The sequence below is a fragment of the Bubalus kerabau genome, chromosome 7 (assembly GCF_029407905.1).
Source record: "Bubalus kerabau isolate K-KA32 ecotype Philippines breed swamp buffalo chromosome 7, PCC_UOA_SB_1v2, whole genome shotgun sequence".
Taxonomy (NCBI): Eukaryota; Metazoa; Chordata; class Mammalia; order Artiodactyla; family Bovidae; genus Bubalus; species Bubalus kerabau.
Window position 1 is genome coordinate 101,313,558 of NC_073630.1, and position 23,069 is coordinate 101,336,626.

The 23,069-nt window shown below is 39.2% G+C and overlaps 1 protein-coding gene across 4 annotated transcripts; it reads right to left on the reverse strand.

Moving 5' to 3' along the window:
* Positions 1-230: 230 nt before the first annotated feature.
* Positions 231-17,422, reverse strand: HNRNPD (heterogeneous nuclear ribonucleoprotein D). 4 transcript variants are annotated; one of them, XR_008717239.1, is made up of 10 exons: positions 16,839-17,421; positions 14,899-14,955; positions 5,853-6,021; positions 5,083-5,244; positions 3,722-3,853; positions 3,194-3,293; positions 2,934-3,080; positions 1,736-1,830; positions 1,316-1,422; positions 231-556 (listed from the first exon to the last, which is right to left on the reverse strand). XR_008717239.1 is itself a non-coding variant. In XM_055588910.1 (9 exons), exons 1-8 carry the CDS (start codon positions 17,072-17,074, stop codon positions 1,763-1,765), a joined length of 1,071 nt encoding a protein of 356 aa, XP_055444885.1. In that variant the 5' UTR covers positions 17,075-17,410; the 3' UTR covers positions 231-556; positions 1,736-1,762. The 4 variants fall into 4 exon arrangements, 2 of the variants coding, with proteins under 2 accessions (XP_055444885.1, XP_055444886.1); XR_008717240.1 differs by lacking the exon at positions 2,934-3,080 and having other exon boundaries at positions 16,839-17,422; XM_055588910.1 differs by lacking the exon at positions 1,316-1,422 and having other exon boundaries at positions 16,839-17,410.
* Between the last annotated feature and the right edge of the window lie 5,647 nt (positions 17,423-23,069).

A 23,069-nucleotide genomic window follows, 5' to 3' on the forward strand; every position in this document is an offset into this window, starting at 1 on the left:
CATCCAACAAACAAATTAACTACATTAAGTCATTTCCAATTAGGACAGGGAGGCACACTGTGCCAAAAACTAGATTTTAACTAAAAACATGTAAAATTTCACTGCAATATTAACCATGGCCTCAATTTTGACAAGTTTTACTATTTTCCAAACTTCTGCTTAACTTCAATTCATGACAGTTTATAATTCCTCATTTTTTTCCCTATTCTGATGATAAAAGAGCCAATACATTTTTATACAAAAGGATTTATTAAAAAACCAGTAAGACACTACTACATCATGACACTGTCACACTGGGCTTTTAACACAAGACTTGCTCTACAATACTGGGGGGAGGGGCATAAAACACAAATTGATTCTGAAGCATAGCAATTAAGAAATAAAACAATGAAAGCAAATTTCTTTTAATGAGAACTCAGAATTAAACTTCAGAGGGACCCAACGTCATACTTCCATTCGGGGACTTGATACAAAAAATTTAGTTTGAACTGATATTAGCAGGTGGCAGGAGCCACCTTCAAATGAATCTTCAATTTGGAAAATACTGCTTCACCACCTGGAGACAAAGAAGAAGAAAAAGAAAACAGCAATCACTCCAGGCAGCTACAACACTTACCAAAATTTACATAAAACTGAGATATCCCTATGTCCCACTATATGTAAATATTGTATAACATTAAATGTGTGATATGTTTTATAAATTAAAGCTGAACAGTAGAGTCCATGAGCTGTAAATCCACATGTGCACCACTGGTTTAAGATGTGATATGCTTTCAAAGGGTTCTTTAAAATTACAAAAAGCTTTTCAAAAAGCATCTGCCCAAGAACTCATAAAAAAGGTCAGTCAATTTGGTAAAAGGCATTTTGACCCAAGAGCATCTAATATTTAAACGTATTTTATTGGATCAGCATATCTCTTGCCCATCGGAAATTATAGAAAAGTTATATACAACTAAAAGAAAAAGTTATCTATTATAATTATAGATATATAGGAAGTTGTCACAACAGGAATTCAGCTCAAGAACTTCTTGCAATTACTGCTACAACGTCTATAAATGGGAAAAGCAAGCATTAAAATAGATTAATAAAATATAAAATTAAGACTGGAAAATCCAGAGACAAGCTGTATCCTTAGAAGAATAAATAGTTAAAATTATTCAGTAAGCTGACGTATTTAACCATTACTGGGCCTGTAAAAAATGCATTAAAATTACATTACAAATAGTTTTTAAAAGCAAAGAAATAAGTGAAGGCAAAGCTTGAAGTATCCATTTTATTTTATAATGCTGATACAGGATGTTGGAAGAGACCATACCACACGGCAGCATTCGAGAGCGTGAGCATCTCGTACCCTGTCCGCATTGAGCGGGCCTGTGAGAATCGTGAAGTCAGCGCGACACAGGGCCTGCAAGGAAGTTCCCGCTGGCGGGTACAAACAAGGTATAATGTCAGAGTTAGTAGGCAATAGTTTTTTGCTGCAATTCCTTAATTTGTACCCATTAGCAGTACTTTACCTGTTAACTTTACTGACTTGTTAATAATAGGACAAAAAAGGCAAAAAGCTTAAAAGCACCTGTGTTACATATCTTGAAAAGTCACTATGTTAAAATATGATAAGCTGTGTGCTGTCACAGCTGGGTGCTGTGAAACTTTAAAATAGTAAACATTATATTAAGTACAATATAGAACATATAAACTACTTTAAGATGGTAATAGGACTGTTTTGAGAACGTACCTGTTGGGGAAGTTGCAAATGAATAATTTAGTATGGTTTGTAGCTATTTTGATGGCCGCCTCGCCTGGATACTTTCCCATAGCCACTCTGCTGGTCTAAAGTAAAAACAGGGTTAGAACATCTGCAGTGGTTACACACTACTAGTAAGAACAGTGTCTAATTTTAAATAATAGCAAAAAATTAGGAGTTATCCTCCCAGCATAAAAAATCACCATCTCCAATCATTTAACAAGTATATGTTGAATGCCTACAATGAGAAGCATTCAGGATGAGTTGATTACTTGATTCTTATATAAAATGGAACACAATCCCTTGACCCTTACAGTTTAAAGGTTTCGAGTTTCATAGCAGACTCTTTTTCAACCACCGGGTAAATCCATCTTACAATTTAGAACAGGAGATTCTGTCAACCACAATCAACGCTTCTTATTTCTGCCCTTCTAAGCAAAGGGCTCCAATCTCACCCAGCCATCTTTGCTGACCTTCTTCTGACTTTAGTTAGCCTATTATTGTGCAGCAGGCCTAGTCACCTAAGAAAAGGATATGATTCCAAGAACTGGTCTAACCAAGGAAGAAAAAGAATCACCACTTAAAACAATGCAATCAATGCAACCACTCTCCTCCAAACAAACCTAAAATTGTTTCCAGAAGAGCCCCTTCCCTGAAAGGCAGAAGTCACCACGAATTAGGAGAGCAACGTATCAAGTTGCACAATAAAGTCAGGGCTTCACAAGTCTCCATTTCAAGGGTTCTTTTTTGCCCCATCAAGTTCAACAACTGTTTTAACAATTTACACCTAATTATCTTATGGTGAGGATACGATTTGTTGTAACTGGCAACATCCTTCGCTTTTATAGGATTTAAGACACATCATGCCAAGATTATTGGTTGGTCCAAGAACTGACATTTAGAATACCTTGAACTTACAAGACCTGACCTAACCTTCAAGTTTCTAAAAGCAAGAAAAACCGAAGCCCAGCAAACATATACAGAAACACACATACACCTTACCCTTAGAGCGTGCATGTGCTACAAAAGCTGGGAGAAACAGCAAAAAAATGGCTGCAGTTTCAAGTTTCCAGGAATTTGAAACCTGAAGAAGTTGGCACCTGGCAAAGCTACACTAACCTTTCTACCTATCCAAATTTGTACAAAATAAATGTCAAATAGCAGTTAATATAAAAAGTATAGTACTTACTGCTATAATCACCATATCCATAGTAGTTGTTGTAACCAGTGTAGTCATATCCTCCATAACCACCGTAACCTTGGCTGTTATATCCATAGTTGCCATAGCCTTGATTCCAATAGTTACTATATCCCTGGTTCCAGTTTTGACTGGGGCCTGCAGCACATTAATAGGTTCACTAAAGTCAGAAGATCAGCAAAGATCTTTACTTCAGGATAATTAAAAAGTAGAAAAGCTTAAGATAAGAGTAAACTTAGGCTCGCGCTTACCACCACCTCTTCCACGAGCTCTTCCCGCAAATCCTCCTCTCGATCCCCACTGCTGCTGTTGCTGATACTGTTCCTTCGACATAGCTACTTTGATTTCACACTAAAGAGAGAAAAAGTATGTGATTATACTGACTCAAGGAAAAAAAATAACCAGAATAGCCAATACTGTCTAAAACATACAGTGGGCTGATGTGATACTTTCCTCAAATCAATTCTTCAATTAAGCCAATCATCAGTACTTGGAGAAATAACACTTCTGATAGATCCAAGAAGTATCTGCTTAAGTATGTTACTATATTCTATTTGTTGAGTCCTCAGAAAATATCTCCTGGTAAAGTCTAGACAAAAATTCACTTAAAAACGAAAAAAAAATTCCCCAAATAAAAGCAAAAAGTAAAAAAATGACTGATAAATAAGGAGCCAATAAGACATCTTTAAAGCAGAAGCACACAAACTGAGCCTTTTATAGAAAGTTTACATGGTTAACTCTCAACACCACCCAGTATTACCTACAATTGCTTAACTTACTTTACTAAGACCAACATTGTGGTATTTCTTTTCCATTATCTTCTTCACTGGTTCCTCTTCCTTAAAGGTAATAAAGCAGAATCCACGCCTCTTATTGGTCTTGTTGTCCATGGGGAGCTCTATGGATTCAACCTGATTATTTAAAAAAAACAAGTTGTAATACCTTAGTTTGCAAGTTTAGTGGGGAAAATGCACACAGAAAACAAGCATTTGGCCCTCAAGCTCTATTCTGCTGTCTCTGTTTACTTTACTCTTTTAAAAAAAGTTTTCACATTAGAATATACACTCCACCTAAAGTCTTTAAAGCTTTTTATAAAAATACAGCTTCCCAGGGCACTGATATATATTACTTAATTCAAGGGTCACAAACTCAAATGCCCACTAAGCACAAGCAGAAGGAAACAATATATTTTTAAAAATTTTGGGCGTGCCATTCAGCATGTGGGATATTAGTTCCCTGACCAAGGATCAAACCCACGCCCCCTGCATGGCAAGAGTCAAGTCTTAACCACTGGAACACCAGGAACATCCCCAAACAGTCAATTTTAAGAGAAACAGAATTAAAGTGACTGTGTTTGGGAGAATATGGGGGAATGGTGAGAACTGCTAAAAACTATAAAGAATATTCGAGCAAAGGTAGAAGCTGCTACACTTAAATCTTAGATGGCTGTAATAAGAAGGCAATCCCAATGTTGCTTGATCTTACAAACATTGAAGAAAAGGTAAATGCCCAGATTTTCGCAGGAAATATTTCAGCTCTTAAATACTAACAACAAAACAAGCAATATGTCTGTCTGAATCATATCAAGGATGTCTGCCGGCTGTATCTAGGTCTAAAGACTCAAATTTCTCAGCTTTAAATCATTAATTCACGAACAGAATCTAAATCTGTAATTAGCTTCATAAAATCTGCACATATACATGTGCTTAAATTGAGAAGGCACTACACCATATTTTTAGTTTATTTCTTTCCTATTCTCAACTGAAGCATTTCCTTGTACATCTCAGGTAATCCAATCTTGATTTCTTCCTCATTTAGTTTTATCCCTTCTACTAATCCAGTAAATTTCAAAATAGGAACATCTCCTTTAAAGTCTGTGTACAGTGTGCCCAGGGACACTGCGCACAACAGCTCCTCAATAAACTAGAACAGGCAACCTTCTAACCTCCAAAGACACTGCTCTGAAAATACTACTAATAAAGTATCTATACTGTCCTTATTTCCAAACAAATCACATTATCTGTCCAAACTTCAAAACAATTTTGGAAAACCCAGTGAGAAATCTATAATGTGACAACTGTATTTATACTAAATTTGACCAAAAAAAAAAAAAAAAAAGGGTCAAAATATTAACACATACCTCACCAAAACCACCAAAGTACTCCCTTATTTTCTCTTCAGGTGTATCTGGAGAAAGGCCACCAACAAAAATTTTTTTAACAGGTTCTTTTGTTTTCATGGCTTTGGCCCTCTTAGGATCAATCACCTTCCCATTCAATTTATGTTCTTTCTGATCCATGACCTAAGGAAATTGAAGTTTTTCATTTGAAAGATGTGTATCTTAACTAAAGTTCAGAGATTATTAACTTACTTAAGAATAACTATAGTTGAATAAATATAGCTAATGCCAGACATACGTTGACCAGCTCCCAGTTAAAGTGTCCAAATGTAGTGATGTGCCATCTGCTAATATATACTAGTGTTTAAGCCTCAAGGTCAGTTAAGAATGAGAAGGGTTAATCAATAATCCAAAAATCATCATGCCTTTATCTATCAGCACTATAAGCATGACTGCTACTTCCCTGTAGCCTAAAGACTGAAATGTAAAATGATTCAGTCAAGTTTCCTGCCTACAGATTTCAACATCTCTACTTCTGTAAACATGTCACAGCACATCTTTCCAATCAAGCATTTTTAAAGGCTTTTAAATTTAATCTTAATATAGTAGAGCCTGGCACATGAAGTATTCAGTAAACAATTCTTCAATCTGATTCTTAAAATGTATTGGCAAAAGCTGTTATCTTTTCCTTCATATAAGCAAAGAGGGAAATCACAAACAATGGGCATATTAATTTTATCAAACTATTCACGTGTTTTATTATTAACTGATGAGAACACATAGCACACTACCTTATCTACACTCTCCGACTCTTTAAATAGCACAAAGCCAAAACCCCTCGATCGCCCTGTGATAGGATCTAACTTCAGAGTGCAGTCTACGACTTCACCAAATTTGGAGAAGTAGTCCTTCAGATCTTTCTTTGTAGTGTCCCAGCTAAGGCCTCCTATAAACATTTTCCTGTAAAGACAAAAAGCAATATTAAAATGCTAAAAAGTTTTTTATTTTGCCTTAAGTATCCATATCAATAATATACTTTCCCCAAACTGCACCGATTTACTGGGCAGTATATTGAAATGTCACTCTTCCTACACAACCACATATCAAGAACACTCTATTACAGTTTTGGAGAGTTTTGTTTATCACTACTGCGCCTGCATAATTAATTACAAGATAGTGAGCAAGCAGCAGATTAAGTCTTTTGACTTATCAAAAAGATAAGTGCATCCCCAAGGTAAAAAGAGTGTATACCGTCTTTCTTAAATTACAACACTGCTAATAGCAAAATACAGAATTTCACCTTGAAATTTCTCTTCCAAATCTTTATTAAACTTATAAAAAGGCTATGCAGTTCCCACTAATCACAGCAGCTACCATGTGCTTACGCTGAAGTTTCTTTTCTAACAGTTCTCTCATTAATAAAACTCTTAGCACAAAAAAATGAGAAAGTCTCAGAATTAAGTTGTAAACCAAGTTTTTGGATGTGCTAAGAATCCTTAATAAAGACAAAAGTAATCACATAAGCAATTTAATGAATAAAAAGAATTATCCAGTGAAGCAAAACCCACTAATTAACCTAGATGATTTATTTCCAGTAGAACCTCAGTTAACCAGCAATAAGATATTTAAATCCTTAAAATGCTACAAGTGACAGGTGGTAAGTGGAAACCACCAAGACACTTTAAATCCAAACTACACCCCCCCTCAAAAGAAAATTTAACATGAAATCCTATTTTTATTACAGCAGAAGGTCATAAAGCTCAGATCTGGCAGCTCTGTGAGCCCTCTGACTTCTGCCCTCTTTACCCACTCCCACAAAAGAGCTAACATTACCTCCTATCCTTTGGAGAGACTGAAGATTGTTACTTTAAGGGTAAACTGTCAGAATTTGTTATGTGAGGACTAAAAATCAATTTCAACATGGGAGTAAAACCATGCTTGTTCAACGACTTCTATCTGTAACTACAGTGGGTCAGAGGTAGGGGCAGCGGGGGAATGTGGTGCTAACTTTCAGCTCTGGAAAGAAATTAAAGCAAGAACATCTCCATCTTGTGGGCCTCTTAGAATTCTGCCACTGAAACCAACTCTTTCAACAAAAGGACAGTCTTATCTCTAGAATAAGATCTTGCTTCAGCTTAACCTAAAAATGCCAGATTAACTGAGGTGTTACTGATCTTACTGTTTTATCAGTCTTGTTCTTACTTCCAATGATAAATTTAACACAAAAGAAGTCATTTTTAGGCATACAGTGTGCTTCCCATTTAAGTTAGGTTTTCAACTTGTACCTGTATTCTAGAACTGGACTATTTATATGCTTAACATTCAGAATTCTAATAAAATTTCCACACTCTAAGTAACTTTTATTAACCCTTTTTGTATTCTATAATCAAAGGAGTATAACAAAACACTCATGATGTACAGGTATTTTTTAATGTTTATGGCTAATTCCATGGGGAAAAAGTTGAGGTATTTTCAATGACATTTTCTTTCATATCCAGTGAAATAATATACAGTCCAAGTTACTTAAATTGCTTTAAGCACTTTTATTTTTAACCTACAGATCCAGAGTACGTACCTTCATAGACGAAAGTACATTATCAACATTTACTCTTTCAAGGTGAAGAGGACACTGCTATCTTTTTCATGAGAAAGAAACTGACTATAAGGCAATGACCTCTTACTCCGATATTCATGGGATGTTCTTGATAGAAACAATTTCAACTATGTTAAAATCCAACTATTAAATTACTACTATTGTGATTATTATAGAAACTTTCCACCAATAATTTAACAGTTTGAAATTATTTCAACCTGAAGAGAATAATTAAAGAAGCCTTTTTTAAAAAACTGAAATTGAAAGGCAAGAAAATCCTGTGGCTGTCTGGCCTATTCCTCAGATACTGAGACAAAACTAGTTTTGATTTTATTTACCCAAGGCAATGTTTTTATTGAGTTGTGTCCTCAATTTAAAATTAATAAAAAATAGTTACAAAGAAATAAAATATAACACCAAGAATGAGGCACATTCTATTATTCACAAACCCCAAACTTTTGTCAACATTAGAAATCAGTTTTCTTAAATACTACATAAGCATACTAATTCATCAGTTGGTCCATTAAGTGTTCTTTAGAGAAACCCTGCACATTTAATAAGAGTCCTGAGGATCAAAAAATACTTAATGTGCCTACCTTAAGAGTTAAAAGGTCACTGAAGAGGCTATCCTTCTTAAACTAATAGTCAAATCCTATTTATCCAGAACAGCAAATGTCCTAGACAACTGTAACTTATAGATATTCCAGAGAATAATTACTGTTCGTCAAAAAATTAGAGCAAAATATGTAGCAATAAAACTTTAGCCATCCAGCACCTTTAGAGACCGAGCCAGATAGTCCACCTTCCTTCAAGTATTTCCTGTTTTCCTAGTCTCTCAATTGTTTAACGCTCAATTTACTTGGAATGCGCCTAGATGGAATGGCAACCCATTCCAGTACTCTTGCCTAGAGAATCCCACGGACAGAGGAGTCTGGCGGGCTACAGTCCGTGGAGTCCCAAAGAGTCGGACACGACTGAGCAATTAACGCACTTACTTGATTTTTTTTTCCCCCTACAGCATAGTGCACATACTCTTCTGCTGTAATCATGATTTAACACTCTGTCAGTCACCACTGACACCTGATGCTACTTGTAGCATGCCTGCACTCTTCTGAACTTTTTATTAATGCACTAAATACACCTTATTTCTTGGCTCTAGCTTTCTTAGTTCTAGTTTTCATTTTTGCCAGATTAATCAGCAGCCGCTATTCTAAAATGCTCCCTGCTCCATTTTGGGGGAAGTTAGTTGGCACGTGATTTTTTTCTAATTTTTGGTAAAGTAACAGTAAACAGCCTCTGACCAGGAGTTTAACCGGCTCTTTTTGAGACTAATTCACTACCATTTTGGCAGCCCCAAAGCAGTCTTCTGCTGCTCTAATAAGGCAGGCTGCTGCACAAAACTGGTAACCAGACAGGTGGATATACTACAATGAACATACTGTACCAAATCCACCCCATCTTTACTAAATGTAACATATTAAATCCATCCCATCTTTATTCAGTAGACATACCAAAATATAACAGATAAAAATAAGCCTGTTATCTTAATTCTGGATAAATGGGAACTTATTTTAGCGTCTTTATAATATGAGCATTTCCACATCCCAACTCAAATTATGAGATGGTATAAGACGTCAATTTAAACTACCTGTATTTTATATTACTGTATCTTACTTAAAGCACAATATCTTATCTGTACAGATTACCTTTGCTGCCTTGAATGCAAAGACTGACTTTCAAGTTACTTACACCCCTGCAATGATACACAAACATTTTACAATGAAGGAGAGCTGGACTTTCATAAAAATCCTGAACAGTCGAGTTAAAACTACAGCACAGGACTTGTTCAAGCAGCAAAATTGGGTCCCTAATACTACAAGTTTAAAATCTGATCCTTACCTGTAAGTGAATCAATAATCCCAACTGAAGTGTAGAACTTCATCTACAGTATCAACAAAGTTTAATTTTTTAATTCTATCTATAAAATTATTTAGCACCCCAGAGGCAATACAGTACACCACTTAAAATACCTACTGAACAATTAAAATATCCTTGCCTTATAAATACTGACATTATACCACACTATAGTATTAAATGACAAGCATTGCAGATAACTCTCCAAATGAGACTTGAGGGTGCTTTGTGGGACATTCTCTTCTAGAGGTTAGAGGCAGTGAGCCAAGCTACTTGGGGTTTAAATCCTTCCTTCAGAACTTACTGAACGCTTACCTCAGCTACCTGCAATAAGGATTTAAATGGCACAGACCATGGTCTGACACACTCTAAGTGCTCAATAAAAACAAATTACTATTTAGAAGGGTAGAACACAAACTAAATATAATTATTAAATAATTTTTTCATTTATTCAATGACTTGAATTTTTTTAATCTGCATGAGCTAATTAAAGTTTCCAACATTAAAGGGGTATAGGCCAAGATGAGTTTTATACAAATGGATCCTAAAAGATTATTTTTAATGCTGAAGACTTAGACTCAAAACTTTATATATCCCATATAAAAAATACAGACAGGAAATTAGGTTGTCTGAGACTCTTTAAATAAAATGTAGTTCCAAATTCACACTAATGATTTGTTTGTACTCTACATAAATGCCAGTAACTTTAGTAAGGAAGAATTTCTAAATATAAAAAGCAATATGTAAGGAACAGTACTGGCTGGTGGAAGCTGTTCTGTTTCTTCCCATCTAAGAACTTTATTTTCAATACTACTGAGGCCTCTAGGTTTAAACACTCCAAACTCAATAGTATTTTTTATATAAAGATACTTCCCCTAACAAGGCTTTACTGTCAAATACCCTATTCAAAGTAATACATCATTACTTTGAATATCATTACACTTCTTTCCAATTTTGGAAAAGGGCAAAGAAAGTTCTCTTTTAAAACTTCCCAACAACTTGTAATCTTCCATATGTAGTTTCATAACAAATTCTGACAGTTTAAAAACTACAACAGAATGTCAAACTGCTAATACATTTCAAGTATGTAACATGACTGGCTAAGTACTGTCACCTTTTAGAGTAATGTCACTCAAGCATAAACACTAATCCTTATTTAAATAAAATTTCTGGTATTTTATCATTATGTCTTTACAATCCTAAAATATTAAACGTTATTGCTAGTAAGACTCTTACCAGTAGATAAAAAAAATGAGTATTTTTCCTTATGAAATACAGATTTAGTTTAAAATTAAGTCAGCAGTTACCTAAAACAGGGAGGGGTTCATTTTTGCAACTAGATATCACATGGTATCATTTTAGAATCTGTATTAAAAAAAAAATACCCCTGGAAATCGCTTGACAAACTTTTAGCAAGTCAATAAAAAAAAATTCTTCTAAGAGCTAATGTATCAGATCGTATTTCTTCATACTTTGAATGAACCTAAATGACTAAAAAAGACAACTGAGTTGAAATTTAATAGCTAATAAACATGAGAATTTTTGAACAAACTTTAAATGTTTAACCCAAAATTTCCCCTTTTCATTTCATTCCCAAGCAAGAATGACATCTTGTATTTTTGCTTTTAAAATAAACTCTCAATCAACTTTGTAAGATAAACACTGTTCTACCTAGAGGTTAAGATTCTGGTTAACTGAGATTACTACACGTTCACAATCCTTTATCAACACTAAACTTATCAAATGATTTTCACCTTTCTTGATGGAACTTCAGAATCTTGCAATGCTTTAAAATCACATTACTTTTTAATAATGTAAGGGGGAAAATATGTAAGATTCATTCCATGACATTGTCTGTTGATTCTTTTTGAGTATACTGGCTGACAATTTCATCTCTTTCTCATGAGACTTGGGGTAGGGAGACAGAGCTGGGTTTTCCGGCTGTTTGGGCTTTGTGATAGCTTCAAGTCTAGATAAGCAGGAGCTTACAGAACATGACCCAATACTTAAAACTATCACCTTGATTATTGGCCAAACACTGCCAGTAATATGAGTCTCCCAATCCACCCCCAAAGAGTCTTAAATGTCTAGCTCCAATGTATAATATAATACTCCAGAAACTAAAACATGCTTACCTTTACTCCACAGGAGTAAACCACTGGCAGTATCAACTATTAAGGCACAGGATAAATACACACAAGCTATGAAAGCAGGCTATGTAGTCAATCTTCCTGTGGTGAGCAGTGTTTCCATCACACAGATCAGCAAACCAAGTAACAAACATGTTATATTACCTGAGACCACACTGTTGGAAGTGAAGTAACAGAAACAGATTCCACGCTTCCAGCATCCAGTTCAGTGCCCTATCTACTAAAACGTTGAAGCAGAACTAAAGTCAAAAAAAACTTCAACTAACAAAGGTTGTTTCATCACTCCATTTGTGAACCTGCACACACTCAAGGTGCAATTTTAATTCAAATACGGGAAAAAATTAATTCTATTCCTTTTTAAATGCTTTCAAGCTAAAACTAATCTCCCTCAATATTGGCCATGAAATCACACATAATGGTAAATTCAAAACTCTTATTAGGGCACCCTTACAGATGACAAGATGACAGAGTACCCTGGTAATGTTTAAAAAAAACAAACAAAAAAAAAAAAAAAACAGAAAACTCACAGTAAACATACACTTAATTTATAGAAGGGGTTATAAGTATATTCATCTCAAAAAGCAACACTTAAAAACTGATATTCAATGATATTCTCCAATTCCAAACCCAAAAGGTCAGGTGATTTTAGTATCCTGTATATTAAAGAAAGAATGTGAAACGAAGAGAATTGAGTACTTAAGATCTGAGGGCATCCATTTCTGCACTTTTAGCCCTGGAAGCTGTCAAAGGTTCCAAAGAATGCTAAAATTCAGTCTACTCAGGGTCTCAACTTTATAGTAAATCCAACATACTAAATCAACGGCCAGTCAATCTGGCGTGAGACTACTTTATCTAAAAGTAACTGTTCTTCTACAAAGCAATGTTCAAGATGCCCCAGAAGCACCAGGATATAGAGTATAATCTCAAATATTTAAAACAGAAACTTGTTAGGTAGACCCATTTCTTAAAAATTGGATGGGTGACAACCTATAGCACATTTAATTTACAATATTCTCAAACAGGAAGAATCATACTTAAGTTTATACACTAATAGTTACAGTACTGTATCAATCAACCTATTACTAGGAAATTATTGCTGTACTTTGGCTGATAGACAAATGGGTTATTCTGCTTGTCTAATCCAATGAAGGTAAGTCAATGCACCTACCCTGTAAAACTGTCTGAAGGTTAACATAGTATTATTACAGCTCCCCATGAATCATTAGAATGTAAAAACTTTGTCTCCAGGTAGCTTGCTATACATGGAATGCGTTATTTTAGCAGACACTAAGTGATTGTAGAGTATCTAAAAGGACTGTGGCCCTATAGAGGAGGAGTAAGTCCACACCAAATTGGGAAATCCCAGTGTAGTAGTTTCTAAGTAAAAACTTGGGATGTGAAAGTTGGAAAAATTAAAATGAGGTGAACTCAGGAAGGCATTTTACTATAGAAATACTCTAAACGTCCACAGTAAATTGTGGAAACCCTTTTATTCCACTAGAGGTTAAAGCATGCCCTCCTCAAAATGCCTGTTTATTCTTGTATTAAAAATAAACACTTCAGTCTACAATAATTTAAAATACTTTTAAGATGAAATTGTAATCACTTTAGTCTCGTTAGAATTGTAAAAAGACACACACAAAAAGATATGTTTAAGAAATTAAATTTAGATAATTTTGTCTCTATTAACCACTATTTCACTATTATGAAACTTTTCCCCAGTTTTCCTCAAATTGGGACACAGAGAACAGCACATAGGGTGGTAAGTGCAGACACCAAAAAGATTAGAAATTTTGAGGGATTTTTTTTGTTGTTGTTTTAAAAAACAGTATGTGTAAAGCACGAGGCTAACTGATGAGACAGTATTTTTTTTTTAAGTCAAATTATTAGACTTTAAAAATGAAAATATTTGTTAAATGTACAAAGTAAATTTCATAACCTAAAATTGTTAGCTGTAAATATTCAATTGTTCAATTTTCCTGAGAGATCACTCAAAACACTTGCAAAGTTATAGTATTAGGTAACAGAACACAAAAATTATCGCAAAGTCAAAGAAATAATCAACTTTTATACCTAAGTGTATGGTCCTTTCAAATTACTGAAAATAATTGCTTACATAAGATGAAATAAGTAATAGAGCAGTCAAGTACAGTTATAATTTATACTTAGTTTGCCACTATTACCTAGAAATGAAATTCAACTATCAAAGTGCCAGATTAATTTCCATCAAAATACTTTTATTCAGTATGTCAAACTTCATCTCCAATATAAAACTGGACAGATTTCAGTGAAAGAAAATAACAGTAATAAGCTCCTGTAAGATTTAAATGTTATCCCAACTGGGCTCTTAGAACGTAGTTTCTACAGCTGTAAGTCAACTACCTGCAATTTACCTGCCCTCTAAACACCAGTGGTAGTAAAAACAAACTCTTAGAAAACTCAAATATAACCTAAAGGCTGAAATAGTGACATCTGGAGGAAGGGAGGGATAAAAAGAACAATAATCTACCAGACTTCCAAAAAGTCATGCAATTGTGAATACATGTAAACCAACTGTAATTAACATTCCAGCCAAATCACACTGAACATCTAAAAATCTGATTTAAGCTGTAGTGGAAAGCCACATCAGTATGATCTAACATTAATGTGCAATTCTTTTTAAAGTTGTGTTTACAAATATGTTTGGAGATTTAAAAAAAAACTTCATTTTTGCATACATATACACAATACTACTTTAAAAACGGTTTTGACATCTCCAGAATACTTCAGTATAACATGCAATATATTTTAAACACACAATACTTCGTATCAGATAACCTTCACACATAGCATTAAAGTTAGAATTACAACAAGGAAATTTTGTCTTAACAAAAACAAATCAACTTTAAATTTACTTTTTCTTGCTCACATAGAAAACATCATTACTAATTATATTAAGCAGTAATTGGCCAAACCACAAATACATGCATTACCACAGACCAAAAACCATGTAATGGCATCAATTTTGCCCAAAGATCACACACGATGCCTAAAAGGTTTTATATCCCAGGTACAAAATATCCTACTGTACTAAAGTCTAGAATTTCCTGGGAATCAATGGGCAACTAACCAATTCACAGCCTCCACATGTTATGACTACTGAAACCTTTATAATACAGAAATAAAATGTAAAAGTTTTACCATTCTTCCCGCTGTGCCGTCGCTGCTTCAGAGTGTCGTGGGGAGGAGTTTGAATGGCTAGGGAATTAACAACCGGTACAGCAACCAATCAAAATTCTAGTTTTAGTGTTTGACATGTTAGGGTTAAAAACTTTAATTCATTTACACTCTAGTTCAATAGTAGATTAACTACAAAGGCAGCTGCTTTGTGATTTGAAAATTCAGAACAGAAAGCCTGCCCCAAACAGTAAGTTAAACAATTAATCATTTGGCTGCCTCTATCCCAAGAACAGAATTCAGAAAAAAAACCAAAACGTTAAAGGCTTAAGTTTCCAAACATTTAACATATCCCTTTCTTAAACTAAGTCGTACATAATTCAAGATAAATGAAGTTTCCCCATCCCACCTCTACTCTCCCAAAGCCAGCAATCAGCAAAACAGCCCCACACAAGTCTGCCTCGGCTGAGAATATTAAATCCTGTATCCAAAGGGCTTATCTCTCCCGCTGCAAAGCTTGTGCTTTTTCCCAATAAAGGACACCGTGTTTTCTAATATTGGGTTAAAGCGACATTTTACTGTTTTTTTACCTTCTACCAACACCTTTCTCCTTGTTACAGCGGAAAAAAGTTCAGAGACACACACCTCCCCGCCCTCCCCCCGGCCCAACTACAAAAATTAATGGAAGCGATAACCCAAAATGAGCGATCAGTAACGGGAATAAGAAAACTCAAGCAAGAACCTCGATTCAGTCCCTCCTGCTAACTCCTGTATTATGCTCCCGGCTCCCAAATGCTGCGTTCTAATAAATACTATGCAGCTTTAAGTAATACACACAACGTATTCCAAATGGAGAAAACAACTTACTACTTAAAAACCTGCAAAAATAAAAATAAAAAAAAGCCATAGCACAATACAGGATTTGTTCGTTTTATGAAAGAAGGCTGGTGGGCCTCCTTTAACTTAAGCGGGTGAGAGCGGGAAGGAGAAATCAAGAGAGACCAAAAAAAGGATTCCGGGCACAGGGTGGGTTGTAAAAACTGAAAACCGCCCAGAAGAAGTAAGGTAAGCGTACTATCTGTACCCACAAGTCGGGGAATCCAATAGCCGAGGGCGCGAAAAAGGTGCGCGGTTAGAATAACTCTGCGGGTGGGGGAAGGGCAGTTCGCAAGCCGGAGGTAGAACAGCTCCAGTCAAGCGCAGGCCCGCCGACCAGGAACTTCAGGAAAGCCCTGGCAGCAAAACCAACGTACCAACAGGCGATCGGGCAATTTCACCGGGCCCAGTGGGTTCCGTAAAGCTGAAAAGTAGGGACTATGTGAGCAAGCCGTTGGGCGATGGTGCATAGAGGAAAAAGGCGAAGGTCGAGGCGAGACTTACTCAAAATACTAAGAAAAAAACAAAATACATTCGGCCTGAAGCCAAGACGGGAGAAGAGGAAAGCTGGACAGCCTGCACATTCCCCGAAGCATGTGTTTTGTAAAAAGCATCGTCTCGGGATGCTGCAGTGAGAAGCACCCAATAACCCTTAGGTGTCCAGGCATACAAGCTTTTCTGTCTGATTGCGTTTTTTATACCCAGGACTTTTAAGAAAACTGGGCAGCGAGAAGACACCGGGACTAGAAAAAAGGTTACCCCCTCGACAGGCGGGAAAAAATTCCGGCGGCTAAGTCAGTGGGAGGAGACCCGAGGCGAGGGAGGGAAGGAGGGCGGGCCGGGGAGCAGCATGGTGACGGCTAAAGGTGGAAACGTGTGTGATGGGGGAGGGGGCGATTAGCAGGCTGGGGGTAGAAGGAAATGAAAGCCCCGGGGAGACCAGCGTAGAGAAGGGGAGGACAGTGCAAAGAGGCTGCACGGGCGCCTGGAGGGCGGGCGGAGAGCGGGAACGAGGCCTAATGGCGGGGGGGTAGGGAGGGGGAGGGGGGATAGTTGGGCCTGACTATCCCGGGCCGCCCCTTACTCACCCTTCATCCTCCTCGTTCTTACTGGCATCGATCTTCGCCCCCTCCGACTCGGCGCTGCTCCCTTCGGTGCCGCCGGCCGCGGTTCCGCCCCCGGTCCCGGCTCCACTTCCCGCCGCCGCCGCTGCCCCCTGCGCCGCCGCCACCATGGCTCCCTCCTGCTCGCCCGCCGAGCCGCCTACCGCCGTTGTTGTTGCCGCCGCCGCCGCCCCGTCCCCGCCGAACTGCTCCTCCGACATGGTGCTGCTGCCTCCGCCGCCGCCGAGACTACACCCTCCGCTGCCGCGAACCGAAACTAGCAGCAAAGTAATCCCCGCCGCCGCCGCCGCGCGCCCGCTCTACCGCGCGAAGCACACAACAAGGCAGAGAAGGCGCGCGTGGCTGCAAAGGCTCCCGCGCCTCTCCCTGGCCTGCCCCCCTCGCCTCCCACTCTCGCGCAGCGCGCACTCCCGCTCTCGCCCGCTGCACTAAAAAAGAAAAAGCAGCGGCGGCCGCTCTTGCCTCCTCCTCGCTTTAATGGCGCCGCCGCGGACCACCTAAAATGGCCGACGGAAGAACGGCGCGTCCCGGTCACGTGACGCGCGAGCGCGCCCTTTGCACCTCCCCCGCCCCCTTTACCGCTAGTTTTCTCCTTCCCCCCCTTCCTCTTCGGTCCCGCCCTCTCGCTCCCTTTTATACCTTCCTCGCACGCGCAGCGCCGCACAGCGTGGGGCCTTTAAAAGGAACCGGAAATGGCGTTCGATAAGACGGCCGCGCGGGGACCATCGAGAACAAGGAGTGCTGTTTCGAAGGCGCGGCTAGAGGGACCCCTTCCTCCGCCCCCGCTTTTCCGAGGGTTCCTGGTCGGCTCTCCCAGCCGCCCCTCCCGCACAGCCCAGCCGCGGGCGGGAGGCGAGGCGTCGGGCCGGGGTGTGGTAGCACCTCCCGGAAGGCGGCTGTACCCTGTGCGCTTGCGGATTTGGAGTGGGGGAGGGGAGGCGCGCAGCCGGCGGCTCCCTGGGTGTCAGCGGTGCCCGCCAGGAAAGGGAGTCGGCCCAGAGGTCTTGACACTTTCCCGCGGGCTCCTGGGGACGCCTAGCTTGGGGTGGCCTGAGCGAGGCGCCCCGGCTGGCCGCGCGCGGGCACGGACTGCGGCAGCTCCTCCGGCCGCCCTAGTCGCTGGCGACCGGGTGACATTTTGAGGGTTCCCCGGTTGCCCCTGATTCCCAACCCGTGACGGGCCGGCTGAGGTTGTTGACGATCAGGGCTGCTTTCCTTTTAAGATGTACTTTCCAAATAAGATACTTGCTTGCCTGCTTTTCTCCTGAAATTTTTCTCCAGAAGAAGTAGGTAACTTACGTATCTTAAGGAACGGGATGGTTTTGCTTTGCTGTCGTTGAGGATCCTGAAACCTACCACGATTCTTTGAAAATGCTAGGAGTTGGGAAGTGTGTTAAATCAACCAAAGGTTCATTTAATGTTAATGCCTTTGTGCTATAGAGAGTATATAAATGCTGTGAGTCATCTTTACAAGGTTTCTCGGTCTGTTGTGGACTAGAGGAGTTTGTTGTTGTTGTTGTTAAACACCGCTCAGAGTGTTAGGCGGGGTAACAGTCAAGTTCTTTAATAGACCTATTAGAAATCCCAAGCGCCTTGACTGGAAGCTGGTTTATTCGGGCTTTGGGATTTGCAGCTTCTTGCAATTACATCTAGAAGAATGCGAAGACTTTAGGTACTTCTTTAGTCAACAAGTGATTATTTGCATGTTTAGCGTGTGCCTAGGCACTGGAGAAACGAAGACTAGTGTGAAGTATAGCTAAGAACTCTGAAGAGTTTAAATATTTGTTTTCCACTTTGTAATTAAATGAATTCGTATTAACACCATCCAAAACTCAAAGGAAGACTAAAAAGTCTTTTTTTTTCCTTAATAATTAATTTAGGAGAAATAGCGTTACAGAATAATTAAAACCCAAGACTACGGATCAATTTCTGAAAACGTCTTAAAAATATAATCTTACTGAACTGTATTAAGTCAGTCATACCCAGGCAATGCCAAGAATGTGCATCTTTGATCAGGTGGTAGTGACTTCAGGTCTGTCTCCACCTGTCAAAATAGTAGCCAAGGGACTTCGCTGGTGGTTCGGTGGTTAAGACTGCATTCCCACTGCCGCGGGTGGTGGGGGAGGTGGTGTGGAATTAAATTCCTGGTCGGGGAGCTAAAATCCCAGATGCCCAGCCGTATGGGCCAAAAAAATAAAAGAAGCCAAGAAGAAAGTGAGTATTGTGTTCAAACCCAATATTCCAATTTAGAGATGACTAAGAAGATCATCTGAAGGGGGTGTCTTTTGAATCTCTTCTGTCTAAAAAGGGAGGATTCTTTTGCTCTTCAGACAGCTTTTCGCGTGCCTGCTTTTTAGTAAAAGACGCCCAAAAGGTTTATTTTAATTCACACATAGCCCTGTATCTTCTGGACTTCTTGGTGGTTTACTTGCCAAGTGCTGTCTGACTCTTGTAATCCCATGGACTTGTAGACCACCAGGCTCCTTTGTCCATGGGATTCTCCAGGCAAGAATACTGGAGTGGGTAGCCATTTCCTTCTCTAGGAGTTCTTGGAGTTGATATTAAAAATTCCAGGAAACCTAGGAATGATTTTAAAGCTAACACTTTTACTATGTGTTATGTGAGTATATATGATGCCTTAGAACTCATACCCCTACATATTGTGGTCCAGATCTCTGCATCGTATGCTCCCACATCCACCCAACATTCCTCTTAGAACTCATTTAACTTCAACTCTACTTCTTTATGTTCCTTATCTGCCAAGTAAAACTCCTGTTTGTCCTTCAAAACTCCAATTAAATGTTTCTACCTCTGTGAATCCTTCCCAGACTACCTGAGGTAGAATTAATCATACATTGTCACAATCTCTATCTTTTCTTCTGTTTTTCTAAATATGTGACTTTACTAGACCCTGAGTTTCTGGAGAGTAAAGATATGTGTTCTAAGCCCCCTTCCTCCCTTATGCCCATATGCACACATAGTAAACTAACTGCCGGTTGAATTATTCAATGGCAACTTGTTAGGTTTAGGATCTTTTGGGTAAATTAAATATTCTTCCAGAGACTTAAAAGTCTCTTACTACCATCTCACTGGTTTTTCCAGTGGTCACATATGGATGTGAAAGTTGGACTATAAAGAAAACTGAGCGCTGAAGAATTGATGCTTTTGAACTGTGGTGTTGGAGAAGACTCTTGAGAGTCTCTTGGACTGCAAGGAGATCCAACCAGTCCATCCTAAAGGAAGTTAGTCCTGGGTGTTCATTGATAGGACTGATGTTGAAGCTGAAATTTCAATACTTTGGCCATCTGATGCGAAGAACTGGCTCATTGGAAAAGACCTTGATGCTGGGAAAGATTGAGGGCAGGAAGAGAAGGGGACGGACAGAGGATGAGATGGTTGGATGGCATCACCGATTCAATGGACATGGGTTTGGGTGAACTCTGGGAGTTGGTGATAGACAGGGAGGCATGGCATGGTGCGGTTCAAGGGGTCCCAAAGAGTCAGACACGACTGAGTGACAGAACTGAACTGAACTGAACCATCTCAATCTCTGGCATAAAATCACTTCCTCAAACTACTTGCTGACATACGAAATTTCTTAAGAGGGAAAACCAAATTTGTATTCCATAGTCATTGGTAAGAGTTTAATGTTTAAGTGGCTGAAGATTGTGTATTGGCAGTAAGTTAGACTGGTGCCAGCCCTGTGGAAAACTAGTATCCCTTCTCTGTGTTGACATCAGAAATTCCATGCCTCAGGAGGTTCCCAGTGTTTCAGATAGCACACTGAAATGTTAGCGCGTCATTGAATTCAGCATTTATGAAGCAAAACCTGCAGGAACAACTGCAGTATTTAAGAAAGAGTTCATTTGAGATTGTAAACAAATCACTTTTATCCAGAACAGGATATACACACTTAAGAAATCACAGTTTTAATCTGCTAAATACACTCTACAGGTTAGGATTCCAGGTTTTCACCGCCCTGGCCCAGGATCAGTTCCCGGCAGGAAACAGATCCTGCAAGTTGTGTGGCATGGCCCAAAAATTTTTTAAATAAATAAATACACTCTACAAATGAAGTAAGCAAATTTGTGCTCAGAAGTGGAATACACATTCCGTTCAACAACCTAGAATAAACTGTCCGGAAGAAAGTGCAAGAAGAACCCGTTTCTTATGCAAGGTACACATAGTTGAGCCTCTGCTGCAACCATGCTGAACATTTACTCATTTGCAGGACAGCCTCAGGAAGATTTAAGCTTTTTCTTAAAGAATTCGCTTGTGATTTTAGGTGAAGTAGCCATTTGCCCTGGAGAATGCAATGGCACCCCACTCCAGTACTCTTGCCTGGAAAACCCCATGGATGGAGGAGCCTGGTGGGCTGCAGTCCATGGGGTCGCGAAGAGTTGGACATGACTCAGACACTTCACTTTCACTTTTCACTTTCATGCATTGGAGAAGGAAATGGCAACCCACTCCAGTGTTCTTGCCTGGAGAATCCTGGGGTTGGGGGAGCCTGGTGGGCTTCCGTCTATGGGGTCGCACAGAGTTGGACATGACTGAAGTGACTTAGCAACCATTTGCCCAAAAAGTGAACATTCTCAATCATCATTCTTGGTTACCAGGAATCTCTCTTTGCACTTAGGAAACAGAGTCCCTGTCATTGTGAACTATCAGATTTTAGCTTTAGCAAGTCTGTCATGGAGTTTGAGTTATGTTTGACCACAGAGATGTCAGTAGGGTGCCTTTTAATTCAGTTAAAGCCTAGCTCAAAACAGATTCAAACAATTTTAAAAAGGAATTATCCCATATCCAACTGCCTACTTAACTTCTGCACATGGTTGTCCCACAGGCACCTCAAGGTTTAAGTGTACAAAACTGAGCTCACCCTCCCTACAAATCAGCTTCTTTGGTCTTCCTTCTTGTCTTGGTAACTGACGCTTCCACCCACTGGTGTGCTCCTGGCAAAAATCAGGGAATCCTTGATACCGCCCCCACCTTCACCCTGCATCTCCAATCAGTCACCAACTCCTACCTCTAAAATATGTCTTCATTCATCCAAATGCTTCTTAGAACATTAATGGTGGGTTATTAAAGCTAGATTTATTCACATTCAACCATGTAACCCATGACAAGGTACATTTCTGGCACTGGGAATGTAACAGTGACCAAAGCAGACGTCTTTGATCTTATGGAGCTGACGTTCTAGTGGAAGAGACAAACAATAGGCAAAATGTAGTATAATCTTAGGTAGTGATAGGAAGAATTAGCAAGGTGCTAGAGATAGAATAGGGGCTTTCCAGGTGGCACAGCAGTAAAGACACCTCCTGCCAATGCAGGAGATGCAAGAAACCTGGGTTCTATCCCTGGGTGGGGAAAAATCCCCTGAAATAGGAAATGGCAAGCCACCACAGTATTCTTGCCTGGAAAACTCCATGGACAGAGGAACCTGGCGGTCTACAGTCTATAGGGTTGCAGAGTTGGACACAACTGAGTAACTAAATACGCACACAGGGACAGGGTATGTATTTGTTTTGGCTTTGGTTGCAGCATGCAAACTCTTGGTTGCAGCATGTGAGATCTAGTTCCCCAACCAGGGATCGAACCCAGGTTCCCTGCATTGGGAGTTCAGAGTCTTAGCCCTCGGACCACCAGGGAAGTCCTGATTTTGTGCTGTTTTAGATACAGTGTTCAGAGAAGACCCTTCAAGGAGGTACTATTTTAAATAGAACCCTGAAGGAGGTGAGGAAGAAAGTCGTACACATAGCTCAGGGAAGGCTTTACAAGACAAAGAACTGTGCTGGGCACTTTCAGTGAGCAATAGAGACCAACGTGGATGAACAGAATGAAGGCAAGAAAGCATAATAGAGCATCCCTAAAAGAGACCCAGAAACCAGGTCACCCAGGACTTTGTAAGCTCCAGTACTTAGCAGTTCGTTTTTAATTATCAATGTGATGAGAAACTATAGGAGGGTTTTGAGCAGGGGGAGGATGTGACCTCACTTAAAGTGGCCAGAAGAATCCAGATAATGATAATCTGGATTCAAGTAATCTAGATCATTCTGGATGTTGTATGGACCGTGGAATGGTAGCAGGAAAATGAGTCAGAAGGCGGTTGTCATGAGGGGCCTCTCACCACTGATTTCTGCTGATAACAGGCTAATCTCCAAATAAAGTGTTTCTTATGTGTGGTCATATGAG